The sequence below is a fragment of the Podarcis tiliguerta genome (genome assembly GCF_965153285.1).
Source record: "Podarcis tiliguerta genome assembly, chromosome: 7".
Taxonomy (NCBI): Eukaryota; Metazoa; Chordata; class Lepidosauria; order Squamata; family Lacertidae; genus Podarcis; species Podarcis tiliguerta.
This window is the reverse complement of record NC_139540.1, coordinates 2,576,118-2,593,326: the sequence shown is the minus strand read 5'-3', so window position 1 is coordinate 2,593,326 and position 17,209 is coordinate 2,576,118. Positions and strand designations below refer to the sequence as shown.

Sequence of the window (17,209 nt, the reverse complement as noted above, 5' to 3'; positions counted from 1 at the left end):
TTGAATCGGTCAAATGAACATAAGGAGAGCCTGCAGGATCAGGCCAGTGGGCCAATAGCCCTCCCCTCCTCCATGAATCTGTCTCATTTTCTTTTAAAGCCATCCATGTTGGTGGCCATCACTGAATCCTGTGGCAGTGAGTTCCACAGTTTAACTCTATGTCCTTTCGCTACTTATGGAATAATAATAATAATAATAATAATAATAATTAATAATAATAATAATAAATAATTTTATTTACGCCCCGCCCTCCCTGGCCAGAGCCAGGCTCAGGGCGGCTAAGACCAGTAAAATTACAGTAAAAACATAATAGGGAAAAAAACACAATTTAAAATACAGGTCAAAATACAATTTAAAATGCAGCCTCATTTTAAAAGTAGCCAATAGATCCAGACCATAAGGGGAGGGAAACATAAGGCTCAGACTGAGTCCAAACCAAAGGCCAGGTGGAACAGCTCTGTCTTGCAGGCCCTGCGGAAAGATGTCAAGTCCCGCAGGGCCCTAGTCTCTTTGGACAGAGCGTTCCACCAAGTCGGGGCCAGTACTGAAAAGGCCCTGGCCCGAGTTGAGACCAATCTAACCACCTTGCGACCTGGGACCTCCAAAATGTTATTATTTGTGGACCTTAAGGTCCTCCGCGGGGCATACCAGGAGAGGCGGTCCGATAGGTACTGTGTTTGGATGTGTTTTCCCCCAACCAAACTGAGAAAAGCCATAGTTTTAAGCTGGCAATGTGTACCCAGCCATAGTTATGATATTTGGAATATTTACTTTGCCCTGGGGTAGGGGGGAAACAGCTGGCTGGGGGGGGGGGAACATGATACGAGCACAACATTGCAGTGGATTGAAAGAGCATCAAGGTAATTTCTGCAACCGAGAGCCTTACACTTCTTGCAAAGTGTGGCTTGGCTTTGCTGAGGCATCTGAGCTCGGCACTGAGACTCACTGGATGCTCTCCCAACGGCAGCAGGTGCTGGGGACCAGAAGACCTTCCCCAAGGTGGACTCCCCATTTGAAATCCCCTCCATGCGAAGGCTCACTTCAGCCCCTCACTGTCCATCATTTAGCTGTGAGGCTAAGTCTGTCTGACTCACCCCTAGGTTTAGTTAACATCCCAGGCATTTATTGTTTGCTAGCTGTGGTGCCAGGTTTAATAAAACAATCCTGGGGTTTTATTTCTTACCTGGCTTTCGGATGTTGCTGCTACTTGATTTGAACCTTATCCCAGCTTTCCTCCCGAAGGAGTCTGAAGGGATGTCGTGTCCTGAAGGAGTCCCAAATGTCATAAATAGCCCAAGATTAAATTCCAAAAATGCGAAAATGCATACTGAATGCATTTTCAGTATGTCTACAACAGTTTCAGGAACGCGGGTGACGCTGTGGGTTAAACCATAGAACCTAGGAGTTGCTGATCAGAAGGTTGGCGGTTCGAATCCCCGTGACGGGGTGAGCTCCCGTTGCTCGGTCCCTGCTCCTGCCAACCTAGCAGTTCGAAAGCACGTCAAAGTGCAAGTAGATAAATAGGTACCGCTCCGGTGGGAAGATAAACGACATTTCCGTGCGCTGCTCCGGTTCGCCAGAAGCGGCTTAGTCCTGCTGGCCACATGACCCGGAAGCTGTATGGCGGCTCCCTCTGCCAGTAAAGTGAGATGAGCGCTGCAACCCCAGAGTCGGTCACAACTGGACCTAATGGTCAGGTGTCCCTTTACCTTTACAACAGTTTCAAACATACAGTGGTACCTCAGGTTACATACGTTTCAGGTTACATATGCTTCAGGTTACAGACTCTGCTAACCCAGAAATAGTACCTTGGGTTAAGAACTTTGCTTCAGGATGAGAACAGAAATTGCACAGTGGTGGTGCGGCAGCAGCAGGAGGCCCCATTAGCTAAAGTGGTGCTTCAGGTTCAGAACAGTTTCAGGTTAAGTACAGACCTCCGGGATGAATTAAGTACTTAACCCGAGGTACCACTGTACTTATTTTAAAGACTGCTTGTTATATGCCTCCTTAAAGTCCAAGGGCAAGGTATTTAAATAGACAGAGGTATTTAAACCACAGGGCTCGTCCTTTGCCCCGTTAGAGGACCAGGCTTGGCTGACCCCAACAGCTGTGCCTTCCTTTCCTCCCACAAGGCCGTTCTGCTCCTTCCAGAGAGAGGGACAGACCTGTGGCCAAGAGGGCTTGCTTTGCAGGGCGAAGGTCCCAGTTCCAATCATACCTCTCACCCACCACTGCAACATAGACTGATAGGATTGTAGACTTGGAAGGGTTCCCCCTTGCAATGCAGAGGAATCACAGCTAAGGGACTCCTGACATACAGGCATCCAAACTGTTTAAAAACCTTCAGTGAAGGAGAGTCCACTACCTTCCAAGGCAAAATAATATAATTGTGGAGTTGGAAGGGCCCTCCAGGGCCATCTAGTCCAACCCCTTGCAATGCAGAAATCACAGCGAAAGAATTCCTGGCAGATGGCCACCCACTTTCTGTTTAAAAACCTCCAGTGAAGGAGAGTCCACGCCCTAGCTTTTTTGCAACATGTTTTTTGTATTTTATCTGTCCTGTTTTAACTTTTTGTAAACCACCTTGAGTCCCGTTTTGGGGGGGAAAGGTGGGATAAAAATAATAAAAATAAAAATACTCCGATTCAGAAAGATCTCCTCCGTAAGATTGGTTTGAATCCATGGGCCCCGGCCTTACCCTCGCCAATGGATTCAATGCTCCAAATTAAAAAGGCCTGGGCGCTAGATGGATGTTTCTCAGCGCGAGACTTCGGAGAGCAGAAACTGCGGGGCTCAGAGGCTCGGCCTGTGGGCGAAGCGCCTTCCTGCCGCGCTCCTTCGCAGGAGGCCAAGAGGCCGGGCGACGCGAGCACTTCGGATGAGTTTGTGCGTAATGGCATTTGCTGGCGCGGCTCCCGTGCATCCTCTCGGGCCGAATGCAGACGAGTGCAGTCTCCTCGGGGCAGAGACTCGCTCGCCCGGGTGCACAGCGCCGTATTTACCGAGGTAGCCGGGCAAGCCAAGAACGAAACGCCGACGGACGGAGTTGCATGCGCGCTTTCTCCATCTCCACTGCGCAAAGTCGCTTCCGTTCTCCTTCCGCCGGGCGCCCTTGCGCTTCCAGAGCCAGAAGTTGGCAACTGTCCCCGGACTCCCTGAGCCATCAGAGGCGCGCCTCCCTCCTCCCCCCCACCTTCCCCGGGGCGCTTGTCCCCCCAAGACGGACCCCGGGGCTGCTTTTCCTCTGCGCGGCCACAAGAGGGAGCTTCCCCCTCTCTCCCCCCCTCCCCTTTCCCTCCCCCTCCTCCTCTTTGGCTTCCAGCTGTTCCCGCCAGAGACTGACAGCTGGGCCCGGGGGTTGCTATAGGGATAGGCAAATTGCCCCGCCAGCCCCGTCTCGTTATAGGCGGGGAGGTGGCTGCCCCCGCCTCGGCGGGCGGGGCCTGGCGCCGCTCCCTATAAAAGGAAGAATGCTCCATTCAGCACTTCAGTTACTCGCCAACGGGGGGGAGGCGGCCGAGGGGGCGGCAGCAGGAGGAGCAGCAGCAGCGCTCGGGACCCTCGCGCGCCCTGCAAAGCGGGCAGGAGGAGGGGACGCGCGCCTCGTGCAATTCCGGGACGCCCCCCACTTGCGGGGGGGGGGCCTGCAAAAGTGCCGGGAGGGGGGCGCTGGCCGCCTGGCAAAGCCGCCTCTCTGCTGCTCCTCCTCCTGCTGCTGCTTTGCTGCTGGGACCCCGGAGCGTCGGCGGAGAAGGAGCCGAGCAGAGGCAGGGAAGCGCGCCCGGCGTTGCAGCTGAGCGCCGAGGCCAGGCTGGAGGGGGGCTGCCCGGAGCCCGCAGGACGACCGCCGCCCTCCCTGCACCGCCTCCTCCCCGCGGCGCGCCCCCCTCCTGGCCCCATGGACTTTTTGGAGTGAGGGCAACTTTCCCCGACGACGCCTCCTTCGCCCTCGCCAGCAAAAGCCGCTTCTTCTTCCATTTTCTCTTTCTCGCTCTCTCCACCTACCCCGCTCCAATCTTTCCCTCTCTCTCTCCTTCCTCGCAAACTCTCCTCCACTGAGATCGGACGCAGCAACTTTTCCTGCTTCTCCTCTCCGGCTGCCGTCGGAAGGGGGCCTGAGCGGAGACCGGGCGGCGGGCGTCGTCGAGGCGGCCTCGGTGCGCGGAGCTCTCCGCGCGGAGCTCGGGGGCCGGGGCAGGCGGCGGCCCGGGCGGCCCTCTATGCGGTGAGATGGCGTCGGAGCTGGCCATGAGCGCGGCGGACTTGCCCACCAGCCCGCTGGCCATCGAGTACGTCAACGACTTCGACCTGATGAAGTTCGAGGTGAAGAAGGAGCCGGCCGAGGCGGAGCGCTTCTGCCACCGCCTGCCGCCGCCGGGCTCGCTCTCCTCGACGCCCATCAGCACGCCCTGCTCCTCCGTGCCGTCGTCGCCCAGCTTCTGCGCGCCCAGCCCCGGAGGGCAGCCGCCGACGGGCCTCGCCCACCCGGGAGGCGGCGGCGGCGGGGGCGGCGGAGGCAACCCCGGAGGGGCGTCGGGCAAGGCCCAGCTGGAAGATCTCTACTGGATGTCGAACTACCAGCACCACCTGAACCCGGAGGCGCTGAACCTGACGCCCGAGGACGCCGTCGAGGCGCTCATCGGACACCACCACCATCACCACCACCACCAGGGCGGCTACGAGGGCTTCCGGGGGGGCCAGCCGTTCCCCGGCGAGGAGTTGGCCCCGTCGGGCCACCACCACCCTCACCACCACCACCCGGGGCACCACCACCACCACCCGGGCGCCGGGCACCACCCTCACCACCACCACCTGCGCCTGGAAGACCGCTTCTCCGACGACCAGCTGGTGTCCATGTCGGTGCGCGAGCTGAACCGGCAGCTGCGCGGCTTCAGCAAGGAGGAGGTGATCCGCCTCAAGCAGAAGCGGCGGACCCTCAAGAACCGCGGCTACGCGCAGTCGTGCCGCTACAAGCGCGTCCAGCAGCGGCACATCTTGGAGAACGAGAAGTGCCAGCTGCAGGGGCAGGTGGAGCAGCTCAAGCAGGAGGTCTCTCGCCTCGCCAAGGAGCGGGACCTCTACAAAGAGAAGTACGAGAAGCTGGCCGGGCGCACCTTCGCCGCCGCCGCCGCCAGGGACCCGTCGCCCGCCCAGGGGGGACCCGCGCCGGGCAAGCCGCCCTCCGCCGACTTCTTCATGTGAAGGCGCGGACGGGACTGGGGGAGCCCCCGTCCCACCACCCCTCGAGGACAAGGAAGAAAGCGGTGGGGTGGGGGCGTGTGAACCCCTGTGGATTGGCCTCCTTTCCCGCGCCCTCCTCGCTCGCCTCCGGAGAGAAGTTGTAAATACCCGAAGGGGCGCACCGCCTCGCGGTTTCTTTCTTGGGGGACCCAGGTCGCCACCCCCCACCCCGGGACAGAGGGGAAACCAGACCTGAAGTGGAGGTGGGGTGGGGAGAAAGACCCCCTCCCCACCAAGTCCGCCCCCTCCACCTTCCTTGCACTGACTGCGTTCATACCTTTTTCTATGTACGAAAGCCGACTTGAATTCTTCTCTTTCCTCGCGCCCCCCGACTTCGTTCTGACTGGCTCTCCTTCCTCCTCTAGCCCCCTCTTCCTGCCCTCCCGCACCTCTTGATGCCTCGTCTTTCCTCCGCTTAGTCCCTGCCGTGTTCGCCCCGTCGGCTGGCAAAGGAGGCGCGCGGACTTGTACATTTCGTCGCGGGGACGGACGGACGGACGCACGCGCTCCGGGGAGACAGGCACCTTTTTTTTGGCAAGGAGGAAGGAGGACAACTTTTCTGTCTCCCCCACCTCAACGTAAACCAAACGAAAGCGCCGGAGCAGCCAAGCCCCCCCGCCTCCAAATATCCCTCGACGTGAAGAAGCAGCAATAGGATTCTGGCGACCAAGGACAGCGCCGTTGGAGAGGGGTCCCCAACTTCTTTCCTCCTTTCCTTCCTTCCTTGGAGAGCCGAGGGGGCCCTCGTCCTGCCGCGGCGCCCGACCGGCTCTCTCCCGGCTCTCCTCCGCCTCCTCGAGACCCCCTTCTCTCCGCATTCCTGCATGCCGGACATGTATGGGATTTCAGTAAAATCTCTCCCCCAAACCCGCCCCGTCCCTTACCAGAACAGATGAGGGGAAAGCATGAACCAATTGTTCTCCCCGCCCCTCCCCAAACTTTGTAATTTTTCCTCTTACGTTCAGAATTTCCCCCCTCTCCCCCTTCCTTTTCGGTGCATCTTAAACAGAATCTGATAGTCTTAAAAATAATAATTGCAAAGTGATATTTTCCGCCTTCCTCCTCTCCTGATGGAACAGTGATGCTCAAATAACGCTGGACCTTTTTTTTCCCTTGCGAGGAGGACGAAGTAGGTCGGCCTCCACAATCTGGGTTGAGTTTACTTGCCTTTTTAATTCCCCTCCTTTTTTTCTTAATTATTATTTTTGTCTGTGTGCGTTTTTTATTTAAAAAAAAACCAAACCAACGAGGAACTGAGCCAGACTTAACTTATTTAAGGTGTCCACTTGTACATATTAGTAGGTCTTTAGTTCCTTTCTTCTCTTCCTCCTCCTCCTCTCCCACTGCCCAGTCTTATCTTCTAGACCCTTTACTTTGCTTGGTGACTTTAAAAGGAAAAAAGAAAGAAAACTTTAAAAAAACAAACACGAGTCTTAATGAAAGTTTGTATGTAATAGCATGCAAATAATATAAGAATTAATTTAACGATGTTGACAAAGCCGAATGCACTATATACAGTAATCAATTGGATTAAACAATGCTGTTTGTTTTATAGAGATTTAAAATTATCTATGCTGTTTAAAACAATATTGGGGGAAAGAAAAGTAAACACTCTTAAAGACAATTTGAAAGGCAATAGAGTTAATATATGAACTGCAATCTGTTGGCTGCTATATAATAATATTACTAATACTATGCACCAGAATTATTTATTAAATTCCAAGGAAACGAAATAACGGTTTGAACCTTGATTTATAAAATGCACACTTTATTTATTGCTAATAATGATGATAATAATAATACAAACAAACAAAAAAATGCAATTGTGCTTTTGGGTGAAGGCTTAACTGATTCACAGCTGGGCTATTTTTTTTAAGATAAAAGTTGTTTGTTTAAAAAGAGTACTCTTAGGAATAAGTATCTTTAAAGCATATGGGTATTTCTCAAAACCCGGCACAATTTGTGAAATTTTGGAACCTGGTGCATTTTTAGGTGCAAGGCATTTTAAATGAAATTTCAATTTCTGTGGGTTTTTAAAACACTGTTGCATCCAGATACAACCAATTTCATCTCTAGAGCTTCGATACGGTTCTTAATTTTGTCCCCACATCCTGCTCTTGAGCCATGCAGGCTGTTGCAACCTCAAACCAACTGAATATTTATATATATATAGATATATTTTTGTTTGTTTGTCATGAATTGTTTCTTCTTTGTGTTTCAGGCATCAGTGCAAAAAGCCTCCTTCTAGCTTTCATTTGCTACGATACAAAAATAAATCTCTTTAGACATATTTCTTCGTCTTGCTGCCTTTTCTAGTCTTGTCCCCCCCCCCCCAAAAAAATAATTCTTTAAACGCATCTTGCACATTCTGGGAGCTGTGTCTTGGGATTATTGGATGTAGGAAATGAAATGGCCATTGGCTCTCCCGTTTTTCTTCCTCGCATTTTCTTTGCAAGAAAATCAGAAGTGTGTTCGGAGACCAAGTGAGCGAGAGAGAGGGGGAATGTGTGGGGATTGTGCCTGTCTAGCCTGTGATCTTCAGGAATTTGAAAAATCATATTCAATTTACCTAAATTCAAAGACCTCCCGCCCAGGACTGTTCTGTTAGCACACTGTCAAATTAAATCAATCTTTCTTTATTAATAAGAATGCTGGAAAAGATTGGATTGGCAGTCCAATGCCCATATAGTCCAGCATTCTGTTCTCACAGTGGCAGACCACATGCAACAATGAAAAGCCTGCATTATTTATTTCGATATTCTGATTTCTTGGAGCTATGCTGCAATTACACCACCTACCATTTAAAACAACTAGATTATTCCCCTCCCCTCCCCCCAATCTGTGATTTATTTTTATTTTTTTGCAATTTGGGTAGCAGCTTTTTGGGAAAGGAAAAACAGCCTTGTCTTCTGAATTCCTTATTGGCAAATGTATGTGCACGCAGCCTTTAAATAATAGAAGGTATATTTAAAATGTGGCTTTTAAAAAATGTGTTAAATTCTTGGCTTATTTTAGGTTTATGCATGGGTATATTTTTGGAACGTACCACAGATTGCGATTTCCTTCCTCCTATTGGGGAAATGACTTTTTCATGCTGGATTTAAAACAATTATTCTCATCTGCCACCCCTCCCACTTTTAAGATTCTAAATGAAAGGGTTTCATCGGAGTAGAAATTGGGTATATTGTTTCATTGTGTTCCCAGTTAATTAGTTAAAAGAAAATTTTGCTCCAGTTGGAGGGCTCTTTTTAACCGCTTTCCTCACTGCCTGCTTTTATAACCAAATGCAGAGTGTATCCTCTTGACTTTTATTTTAGATGGTAATAAATTGGCTTATTTCCTACTTCAGCTACTTAGAGGTTTATGTTCTCCTTTAAATCAATCCATATAACTTCTTTAAAATACTGTGGGAGTTGGAAGAATGGAGTGTGGGGAAGATGTGCTGATTTTAACAGCGTGAATTTCTTAAACCTAGGAAGTTAGAAAAGGGAGTAGGTATTTTAACCTGGAAATAAAAGCTTTTAGAAAATAAAAATAGCAATTGCACTGATTAACCTAGATGTATTTGTATTTACAACTTTTGCATGAAATATTTCAAGCAAAGAAACCCCCAAAATTCAAACAATGCATGCCTGGATGGATTTATTTTTTTTGGGGGGGGGGGAATGATATAAACTTACTAAATCTCCAAATCTTGTTCTGTTTGGGGTGACTTGCCTGTGCCTTTTTTTAGCCACAATCCAACAGGAATAATTTCTCCTGTGTGAGCCTTGTTGAAATGAATTGGGGCCGTATCAGAGCGTTCTTGTGACTTGGTTGAAATCGGGGTTTCTAGAAAGATCTTTTCCAGTGTGGGGCCTGATCCTAGAGTGCTTGCCCTGGGATTCATCCGGACTGCCGCCATCCTCTTCCAGGACAGTTGTGCCCACTCTGCCCCAAGGAAAAGGGGTCCAAGACCTGAACTCTGCAGAATGTCCCGCTCCCCAAAACTCCTGCAAAAGTTTGATTTTAGCTCCTCCGCTCTTTGGCAGAACATGTTCCAGTTTTACCGATGCCCCCATTAGCGGGCAAAGAAGACCAAGCAAGGGTGAGTATAGAAGCAGAGAGTCGGCAACCTCTTGGCTGCTTTTTAATTATCATTTTTCTTGAAGTGGGGGGAATGTTGGAAGCTTGAATTTGGGCACCTTTTTTAAAAAAATAGCTTTGTCTAGTTGAGTATGGCATGCAGTTAGACTCCGTTTTCATCTGGGAGGTGGTACTAGCCTTGTCCGCCACACCTCACCTTTCTCCTTCCTCCTCCTTGCATTGGTTTTATTGCTTGCTGGTCAAATTTTGGCTCCTCACCCCACCCCCTTTTGCTGCTCCTTTGCTTTCCCCCCTAGCCCAGCTTTTCCAAATCCATGTCCGATTGGCCTCGGCGCCATTTTGCTTTCATCCTGTGCGTTCTGGCAGGAAGGGCGTGATGGTCAGTGTTATGAGAAGTTGTCCTGTGATGCTGAAATGTTATGCTGGAAGTATACCTGGGTTACCTAGAGAGATTTGTGGCGTTCCGTGTGGTCCCTGCAACCTTTCTGAATGGCAAATGGTTAGCTGCTTCCGTGGAACTGTGTTTTGACAGACCCATAGATATTTGTATATAAGCTTTCCCCCTCACAATGTTACAGAACCAAGCTCGGCGTCTTAATCCACATTTGAGGCTCCCCTCCGGTCGTTCCGCACTAAGCTTACGTTTTCGCAGTGCGCAACTCCCTGCTATGCCAAATCTGTTGGCGTTTCTTTCAGTGGAGATATTGATGTGACCTGATGTGTCGCAGCTACTTCTTGGGGGGGTGGGTGGACCTTGATCCCCCAAAGCGGCGAAAGAATGGCGCCTGCTTTTTGTGATTTAACCTGACGGTTTGCAGTTCCAGATGTGGACTTAAGGAGAAGCAGAGGTTGCAAGACTGGCACAGCACCTGTCTCAAGCGGGGCAGCAATAGCCAGCCTGAGGAAAGCAGTGGAGGTTTTTGGATTGGGAATCTAGCCTGGAGGAATAAAAACTCTCTCCCTCCCTTTCCCACTTTCCGTTATTCGCTGCTTTTCGAATCCTCAACCTCTTCTGGCTTTTATGTGCATGTGTGTTGGTAATTTCTCGTGCTTTCCTAGAACCTCTTCTTTCATTTTGTGCTGTCTCAAAACCTCTAGGCAGGCCATTCTTGCTAGGTGCGATCCATTCCTTTCCTGTAGCGAAGTCTCTGCTTGTTATTCTCCAGAACAGACAAGGCAATGACTAAACAAGGACAGAGGCGAGCTTTGGGATAGAGCAAGGTGCTTCTGACCACAGCAACTTGAGAAATGCCAAGTCACAGGCAATAATTTCCAAGAGCCAAAGACATTGGTGTCAGGCGACAGGAAGCTAAGAGCAAAAAAGTCTCCTCTGTCCAAATGCAGTTTTAAATCTACCCAGCTTTTCCCACCATGCAGAGCGTTGTGGGTGGTGCTTCTGTTTTGGGGTTTTCCCACCTGAAACTGGGGTGAAGGATGGGCTACAGCTGCTGAAACTCATATATATGATATGACCTTTCAAAACAGCAACAATCTGAAACGGAGGGTAATCAATTTACAGAACGTAAGGCATTGCTCGTTTCAGGCATTGCATTCCCAAAACTGTTCTTTGCATTTCTGTCCCATTAGTCCAGCTAGTTTAGAATTCCATCCAATTCCTGCCTCCGTGCCGGTTTTCACTTGGGCATGAGGGAGACACCTGTGCTTTGTACATCTCTGGCACTTAAAAGTTAGAGAGATGCTGTCTTTGAAAATGAAACTTGCATTTTTGCTGTTGTGCTCTGTTGCCACGGGCAGCTTACTTCAGTTTTATTTTTATTTAAAAACCCAATATGCTAGTGGCTATTGCAATATCTGGTGCTGATGGCATTTTTTGTATATTTCTTGGTGCCTTTTTCATCGTCTTAAAAAACCTGCTGAGCCAACCATTCTCTGCTATACTATCCTCACTATTCAAGATCTTATAGTTCATTCCCCTCTAACCCCCTCTGTTTTCCCAAGCTGAAAATCCCTGATAATTAAGATTTTCTCCAGTATAAATTGAGGGATTGCTTCCTAATTTTGAAATCAGCAACTGGGAATCCCCTTGAGGGTTTAATCCTTCATTTCTGTAGCTTCTTTCCCTGTCCGTAATTTTTCCCCAATAGGAAGGGACAAATCACCTCTGTGCTCCTTGTCTTGACTCTGTTTCTCCTCCTGTGTCTACAGGAATTGGCACGGCGCTTTGGCAATGCCTTAAATCCTAACGGGCACCCCAATTTGTTTTGTATCCCCCCCCCAAATGCCATCTATATGAAGTGAGAAAGAGGATAAGGGGCATAAACATTCAGTGTGTGTGTGTGTTGTTTTTTAAATAGTCCTTTTTGTGGCTCTCCATTTCTAAGATTTACTGCTGTTTCTTTAATTAAATTGAACTGTTTGTGCCTGTTTTCCAGCTTCTTTTAAAGCTTTAACAATTAGGATCGCAGGAAGCTGTTTTATATCGGGCCGAGCTCTTTGCCCCTTAGTTGCAAACACCCTGCATTTAAAGCACACTTTCCTCTGCAGAGAATCATTAGAACTATAGTTTACACCCAAGAGCTACAATTCCCAGCAGCCTTAAAAGCCTTAAACTACAGTTCCCAGGTTTATTGGGTGTTTGGGTGTGGGCATATGGATGTGATTTAAATGCACAGTGTGGTTGCACCCACTGTTTCTTAGTAGCAGAAGCTTTCAGGTGTCTCTGCTCCCAACTCTTTCTGTTAGAAGATGCCAGGATTGAACCTTGTGGCCTGTGTGCTCTTCCAAATTTAGCAGCACCAATCCTTCCTGGTTTGTTTTATTTTAAAGTCTCAGCCCACCCTGGCATCTATAAAGTGAGCCTGTGCCTTTTCCTTTGATGTCCCATTTGCCGGTGGTTTAACGGATCGATCCAGAACTGTTAATATTATAGCGTTTAACTCTTAGGGACACAGGAAAGCTGGTCTTATATATGGGAGTCAGATGGTTGGGCCATCTTGCCTGGCACTGCCCACACTGACTGGCAGCAGGACTCCAGGCAAGGATCCGTTCCACCACTGGGCTGTGGCCCTCCCCCCTTTAATCTTCCGAAGAGCTTGGGGGGTTGGCAAAAGTGGGCTCCCTCTGTACCCGTGTAAGAGCCTAGCAAGAACTGGGAAGGTGGGCTCAGGCTGCAGACTGAGCAACTGAGTCGGGTTTAGCGCTTGCATCTCTGCCGTGGGTGTCCGGTCCCCCACTTTGTGGCAACCCCTGTCCCGTTAAAGCGGCCATCTTCTGACTCTCAGGCGGTGCCTGTTTGCCTCCAAGCTGTGGCTGGGCATCTGCTTGCCTCGGAAACGCCATCCCTAGGTTGGAAAACGGGCATCCTGGAGCAGTTAGACAGAGGCCTTGCCCAAAGGAGCTGCCATCTTTGATGCTCTGCCCTGTGGTTAGAGGCCTGCTGCATCTTTTTGACCTGGGGGAGCCCCTCCTAAGAGAGCAGGCCTTACGCAGACGTAGGTTCCAGAGGAATCTGCCTTTTACCAAGTCGGACCATTGAGCTCCATATTGTCTACACCAACTGGCAGCTGCCAGGGATTGAACTTGTGACCTTCTACTTGCAAGGCAGATGTGCTGCCACTGAGCGTTGTGCCTGCAAGTGAGCTCTGCTGAACTCAGTGGACTTGCTTCTGAGTAGACTTGTATAATAATAATAATAATAATAATAATAATAATAATAATAATTTATTATTTATACCCCGTCCATCTGACTGAGTTTCCCCAGCCACTCTGGGCAGCTCCCAATCAAGTGTTAAAAACAGTACAGTGTTAAATATTAAAAACTTCCCTGAACAGGGCTGCCTTCAGATGTCTTTTAAAGAGAAGATAGCTGCTTATTTCCTTCACATTTGAAGGGAGGGCATTCCACAGGGCGTGTGCCACTACCGAGAAGGCCCTGTGTGTGGTTCCCTGCAACCTCACTTCTCGCAATGAGGGAACCGCCAGAAGGCCCTCGGTGCTGGATCTCAGTGTAGGCTTGAACAGTAAAGGGCTTTTCTCCCCTCACCTCCATTTCTCTTTACGCAGGTTCTCCCAAAACTGCTGGCTCTCGGATTAATCTCTCTGGTTCGGATTTTGAATGCCCACAGTTCCCTCTTGTTAGTGATCTCATCTCTCCCATCCTATCTGTGCCTGTCTTTAAATTGAGCTCTTGTTGCTTCTTCTCCAAACACAAACACTGTTCTTCTCTTTCGGGGGTGAAAATGGAAATCAATGCAACCCGCAGCCTGATGCTAACCACACTTCCTTACTCACAAGTAAGCCAGCTGACTGGAACAGAATTTGCTTCCAAATCACTCCGCTTAAGGTTGCCGCAGTGAGCGATTTTTAACTCAGTGCGTTTAGCTGTCTTGATTTCAGTGGGACTTGTTCACGGCCAGATTTTGCACCCCAAACAGGCAAATGCATATTTGTGTCAATTTCTCAGGCTTGTTTATTAGAGAGACAGTGGTTGTTGCCTAATGAAATTAACCGAGCAAAGTATTGTTTGATTTATGAAACGCTGTTGACATGAGAGTGTTCTGGAGAGAATCTTAAAAATGGATTTAGGACCATTTGGCAAACTGAGCCCAAACTCTGCATTGTCTGTTGCAGTGAGCATGATTCTCTCTTGCTGCCACAATGAAGAAATCTTGTGGTATGGTGGCTTGTTCAAGAGAGTGTGTCATTTGAGCTTTCTTCCCAAGGTTTATACTTTAAAAGAAAAGATGCAGATTTTTATTTTATTTTTTTGTGATGCAGAATTTTTGAGATGCAGAATGTTTTTTGAGATGGGGTAGAGAAATATACATAATTGTTTCTACGGGAAAAGGAGGAAGATGGGCAGCGCTCCAATTTACACTTTAGGTTCAGCCAAAGATAAAACGAGTATCAGAAATATGTTTGTCTGCTGTACCGGCCAGTGGTGGCACAGTGTTTTCTCAAATCATCTGTTGTCCGGGCTTTTCAGTGGCGTAGCATGGGTTGTCAGCACCCGGGGCAAGGCAAGTAATTTGCGCCCCCTAACCCGTGGATTTGCGCACCCTAACCCTAACCACCAGATGTTGCGCCCGGTGCGCCCGGCCCCCCCTGCACCCCCCACGCTACGCCACTGGGGCTTTTCTTTTGATGAAAAACTAAATTCATTTTGTTTGCAATATTCCTCAGGCAGCTTGGTGTGTGTGTCTGTTTGCATCTGCTGAGTTACATTTATATAAACTTTTAGGAACATTCTGCAAGTTGCTTCTAAATTCCCCCTCCACCTGGATTTCCTCACATTCTTCCCTTTTCAAAGTATCCCTGGTATAAGAAAATCCCAGACTGGGGGAGAGAAGATTGTGGGGAGACGTTGATTTGAACCGAGACCGCAAGAAGCTCACTGTCCATATTGGACAACAGTCTGAATGAGCTGGTGCTTCGTATAATACAAGCGACTTTTTACTGATGAAGCAATGAGGAATTGTCAGAAGGGATGCCTTAATTTTCAGACATTTTCTCGTGGGAAGATGTTCCGAGATACCTTGTTTTGAGTCCCACAAATGGGGCAGTTATATAACTGTTTTACTTGCTCTCTCCCCCATCTCATGGCTTTTCCTCCCGTGTAGGAAGCCAGGCCTTCGTACTCCTCTGGGGTCAATATCTTTCTCTCCTCCCATTCCTCAGCCCTTCTGCTTTTATATTTTCTGGAGCCTGAGTTTTATTATTTCCCCACCTTTACTGTAGAAATTGGGTGAGGTGGGTGTGCCCAAAGCATCCCTCCAGCGATTCCTACCCCCTCTCTGCTTTCTGGGATTTCCCAGACTGAAGACATGAAGTCCTGTGGCCAGGATGGGTGTATACAGATGTGTGCCAAATGGAATTGGCACTGCAAAGAGTCTGAATCTATAGAATACAATGTGATGTGTGGACACCGAGTGCTGTACGTGAAGCCAAGGGCAGGAATTCCTGCCAGCGCCTGGCTGCATTTCTCACCCCCCCAAAAAAACTTCTCTTGTCTGTGGAGCAGGCAAGCTGCGGTGCTGCCCTGCAAAGGGAGATGTTTGCATCAGCGTTGCAACGTGATGGTGGCAGAGCAGTTTGGGAAGAATGTCCGATAACAGCAGTTAAGGCACCTGGACCAGTTCTAGCAAAATGCGAGCTTAGTGCAATGTTGCGTTTGTAAGGAGGTGGATGAATGTGCTGTGTGTCTGATGGGCACACAGAATAATTCGCAGGAAGAGCGGCTGTCCTTTCAGTTCAGTCCCCGGGGGTGATCCTATGGGATGGCAGCGTGGTGTAGTGGCTAGAGACTTGAGGGCTGGGAAGCCCATTTTGAAGTGGCTCCACTGGCTATCTGACCAGCATCTTTTTACATGTTGGACCTGTCTCTTTTTACATGTTGGTGTTCCTGTAGGGCGTACACGCAATCTGTGATCGTATTGAACATGCCATAAAGTAGCATATCTCTTGCTGACCAGCCTTTGGGTTACTGACTCGTATGGCACCATGAAATAACATAGTTCTTGCACTTAGATGCCTGGCATGAAAATCTAAATGCCTTATATGTTTGCCGTGTGATTATGATTCTCAGCTTAAAAAGAACTTTCAAGCAACTATAAAACACCTTCCTGAACTGGCTTAATTCTCTTTCAATAACTTATGAATGGGCTGCCTTAACTTTTAATTAATTTTATCTCTCTATCTCCTAACACCCCATAGTCATTTAAAATGTGGTTTGTGCATGTGTGGTTTAGTTTTGTTGCCGTTGTACACTAAACATCTCTGCAGTCGCTTATCCTTTTTGGCGGTTTCTCTTTGCTTCTAGTTTTTCCTCCTGGAGGATAAGACTGTGGAACCTCCAGCTTTAGAAGAAGTCTACCAGTGAAATATCAGTTGCTGGGAATCGCAGTCAGAGAGAGTGCTGCTGTACTTAAGTGCTGCTTGTGGGCTTCCGAAAGGTATCTGGTGGGCCGACACTGGGAAATGATTTTATGGGCTGGGAGGGAGGTGGTTTAGCAGACGCCAACACGGCTTTTCCTGTCATTCTTGCTGCCATGGTCAAGTTAACCTACATGTTAAAATTGCATTATTTATTTTATGAAATGTATACACCGCATGGTTTGGGCAGGGGGACTTGAAAGCAGTTTACGAAAAAAGAAAACAATAAAATCAAGAAAGTTACAACAGTACTTCAAAAAATTGTTAAAATCTTAAAACATTAAAATTAGCTTTCTAAGCATCTGGACAGACTTGTCTGGGTAGGTAAAGGGTAAAGGGACCCCGACCATTAGGTCCAGTCGTGACCGACTCTGGGGTTGCGGCGTTCATCTCGCTTTACTGGCCGAGGGAGCCGGCGTACAGCTTCCGGGTCATGTGGCCAGCATGACTAAGCCACTTCTGGTGAACCAGAACAGCACACAGAAACGCCGTTTACCTTCCCACCAGAGTGGTGCCTATTTATCTACTTGCACTTTGACGTGCTTTCGAACTGCTAGGTTGGCAGGAGCTGGGACTGAGCAACAGGAGCTCACCCCGTCGCGGGGATTCGAACCGCCGACCTTCTGATCGGCAAGCCCTAGGCTCTGTGTTTTAACCCACAGCGCCACCCGTGTCCCTGTCTGGGTAGGTAGCATTTATTTTACGAAATAAAAAGCCGAAAATAAAACTGCATTGTTAGAACCCCGCAGATCGTTTAAGGAGCAAGTTTGAAGGTTCATCTCCAAATTCACCACCGCAGTGAGTGGTGGAAAGAAGACCTTTCCAAAATAACATTAGTTGGGGGGGAAACCTTTCCAACGGATCCTTATTGCCATGCATTTTGACCAAATAGAAATATGTGATCATTTATAAACAGGCGAATCTCCCTTATATGGCAGTTGAGAGGCTGAATGCCTCTCAGAGCAGCTTGGGGGGGGAGAGGGTTAGGTTG

The 17,209-nt window shown here is 49.0% G+C and overlaps 2 protein-coding genes across 2 annotated transcripts in view; both read left to right on the top strand.

Moving 5' to 3' along the window:
* Positions 1 to 3,509: 3,509 nt before the first annotated feature.
* On the top strand, positions 3,510 to 7,531 carry MAFA (MAF bZIP transcription factor A). The gene has a single exon (XM_083449081.1). It carries the CDS (start codon positions 4,231 to 4,233, stop codon positions 5,200 to 5,202), a length of 972 nt encoding a protein of 323 aa, XP_083305207.1. The 5' UTR covers positions 3,510 to 4,230; the 3' UTR covers positions 5,203 to 7,531.
* LOC310681331 (CTTNBP2 N-terminal-like protein) overlaps positions 4,344 to 17,209 on the top strand; it is a 463,736-nt gene continuing 450,870 nt past the window's right edge. Inside the window, exon 1 of the mRNA XM_083449038.1 lies at positions 4,344 to 4,348. The gene's annotated coding sequence lies outside the window, so the exon portion shown is untranslated. The remainder of the gene's footprint in view (positions 4,349 to 17,209) is intronic.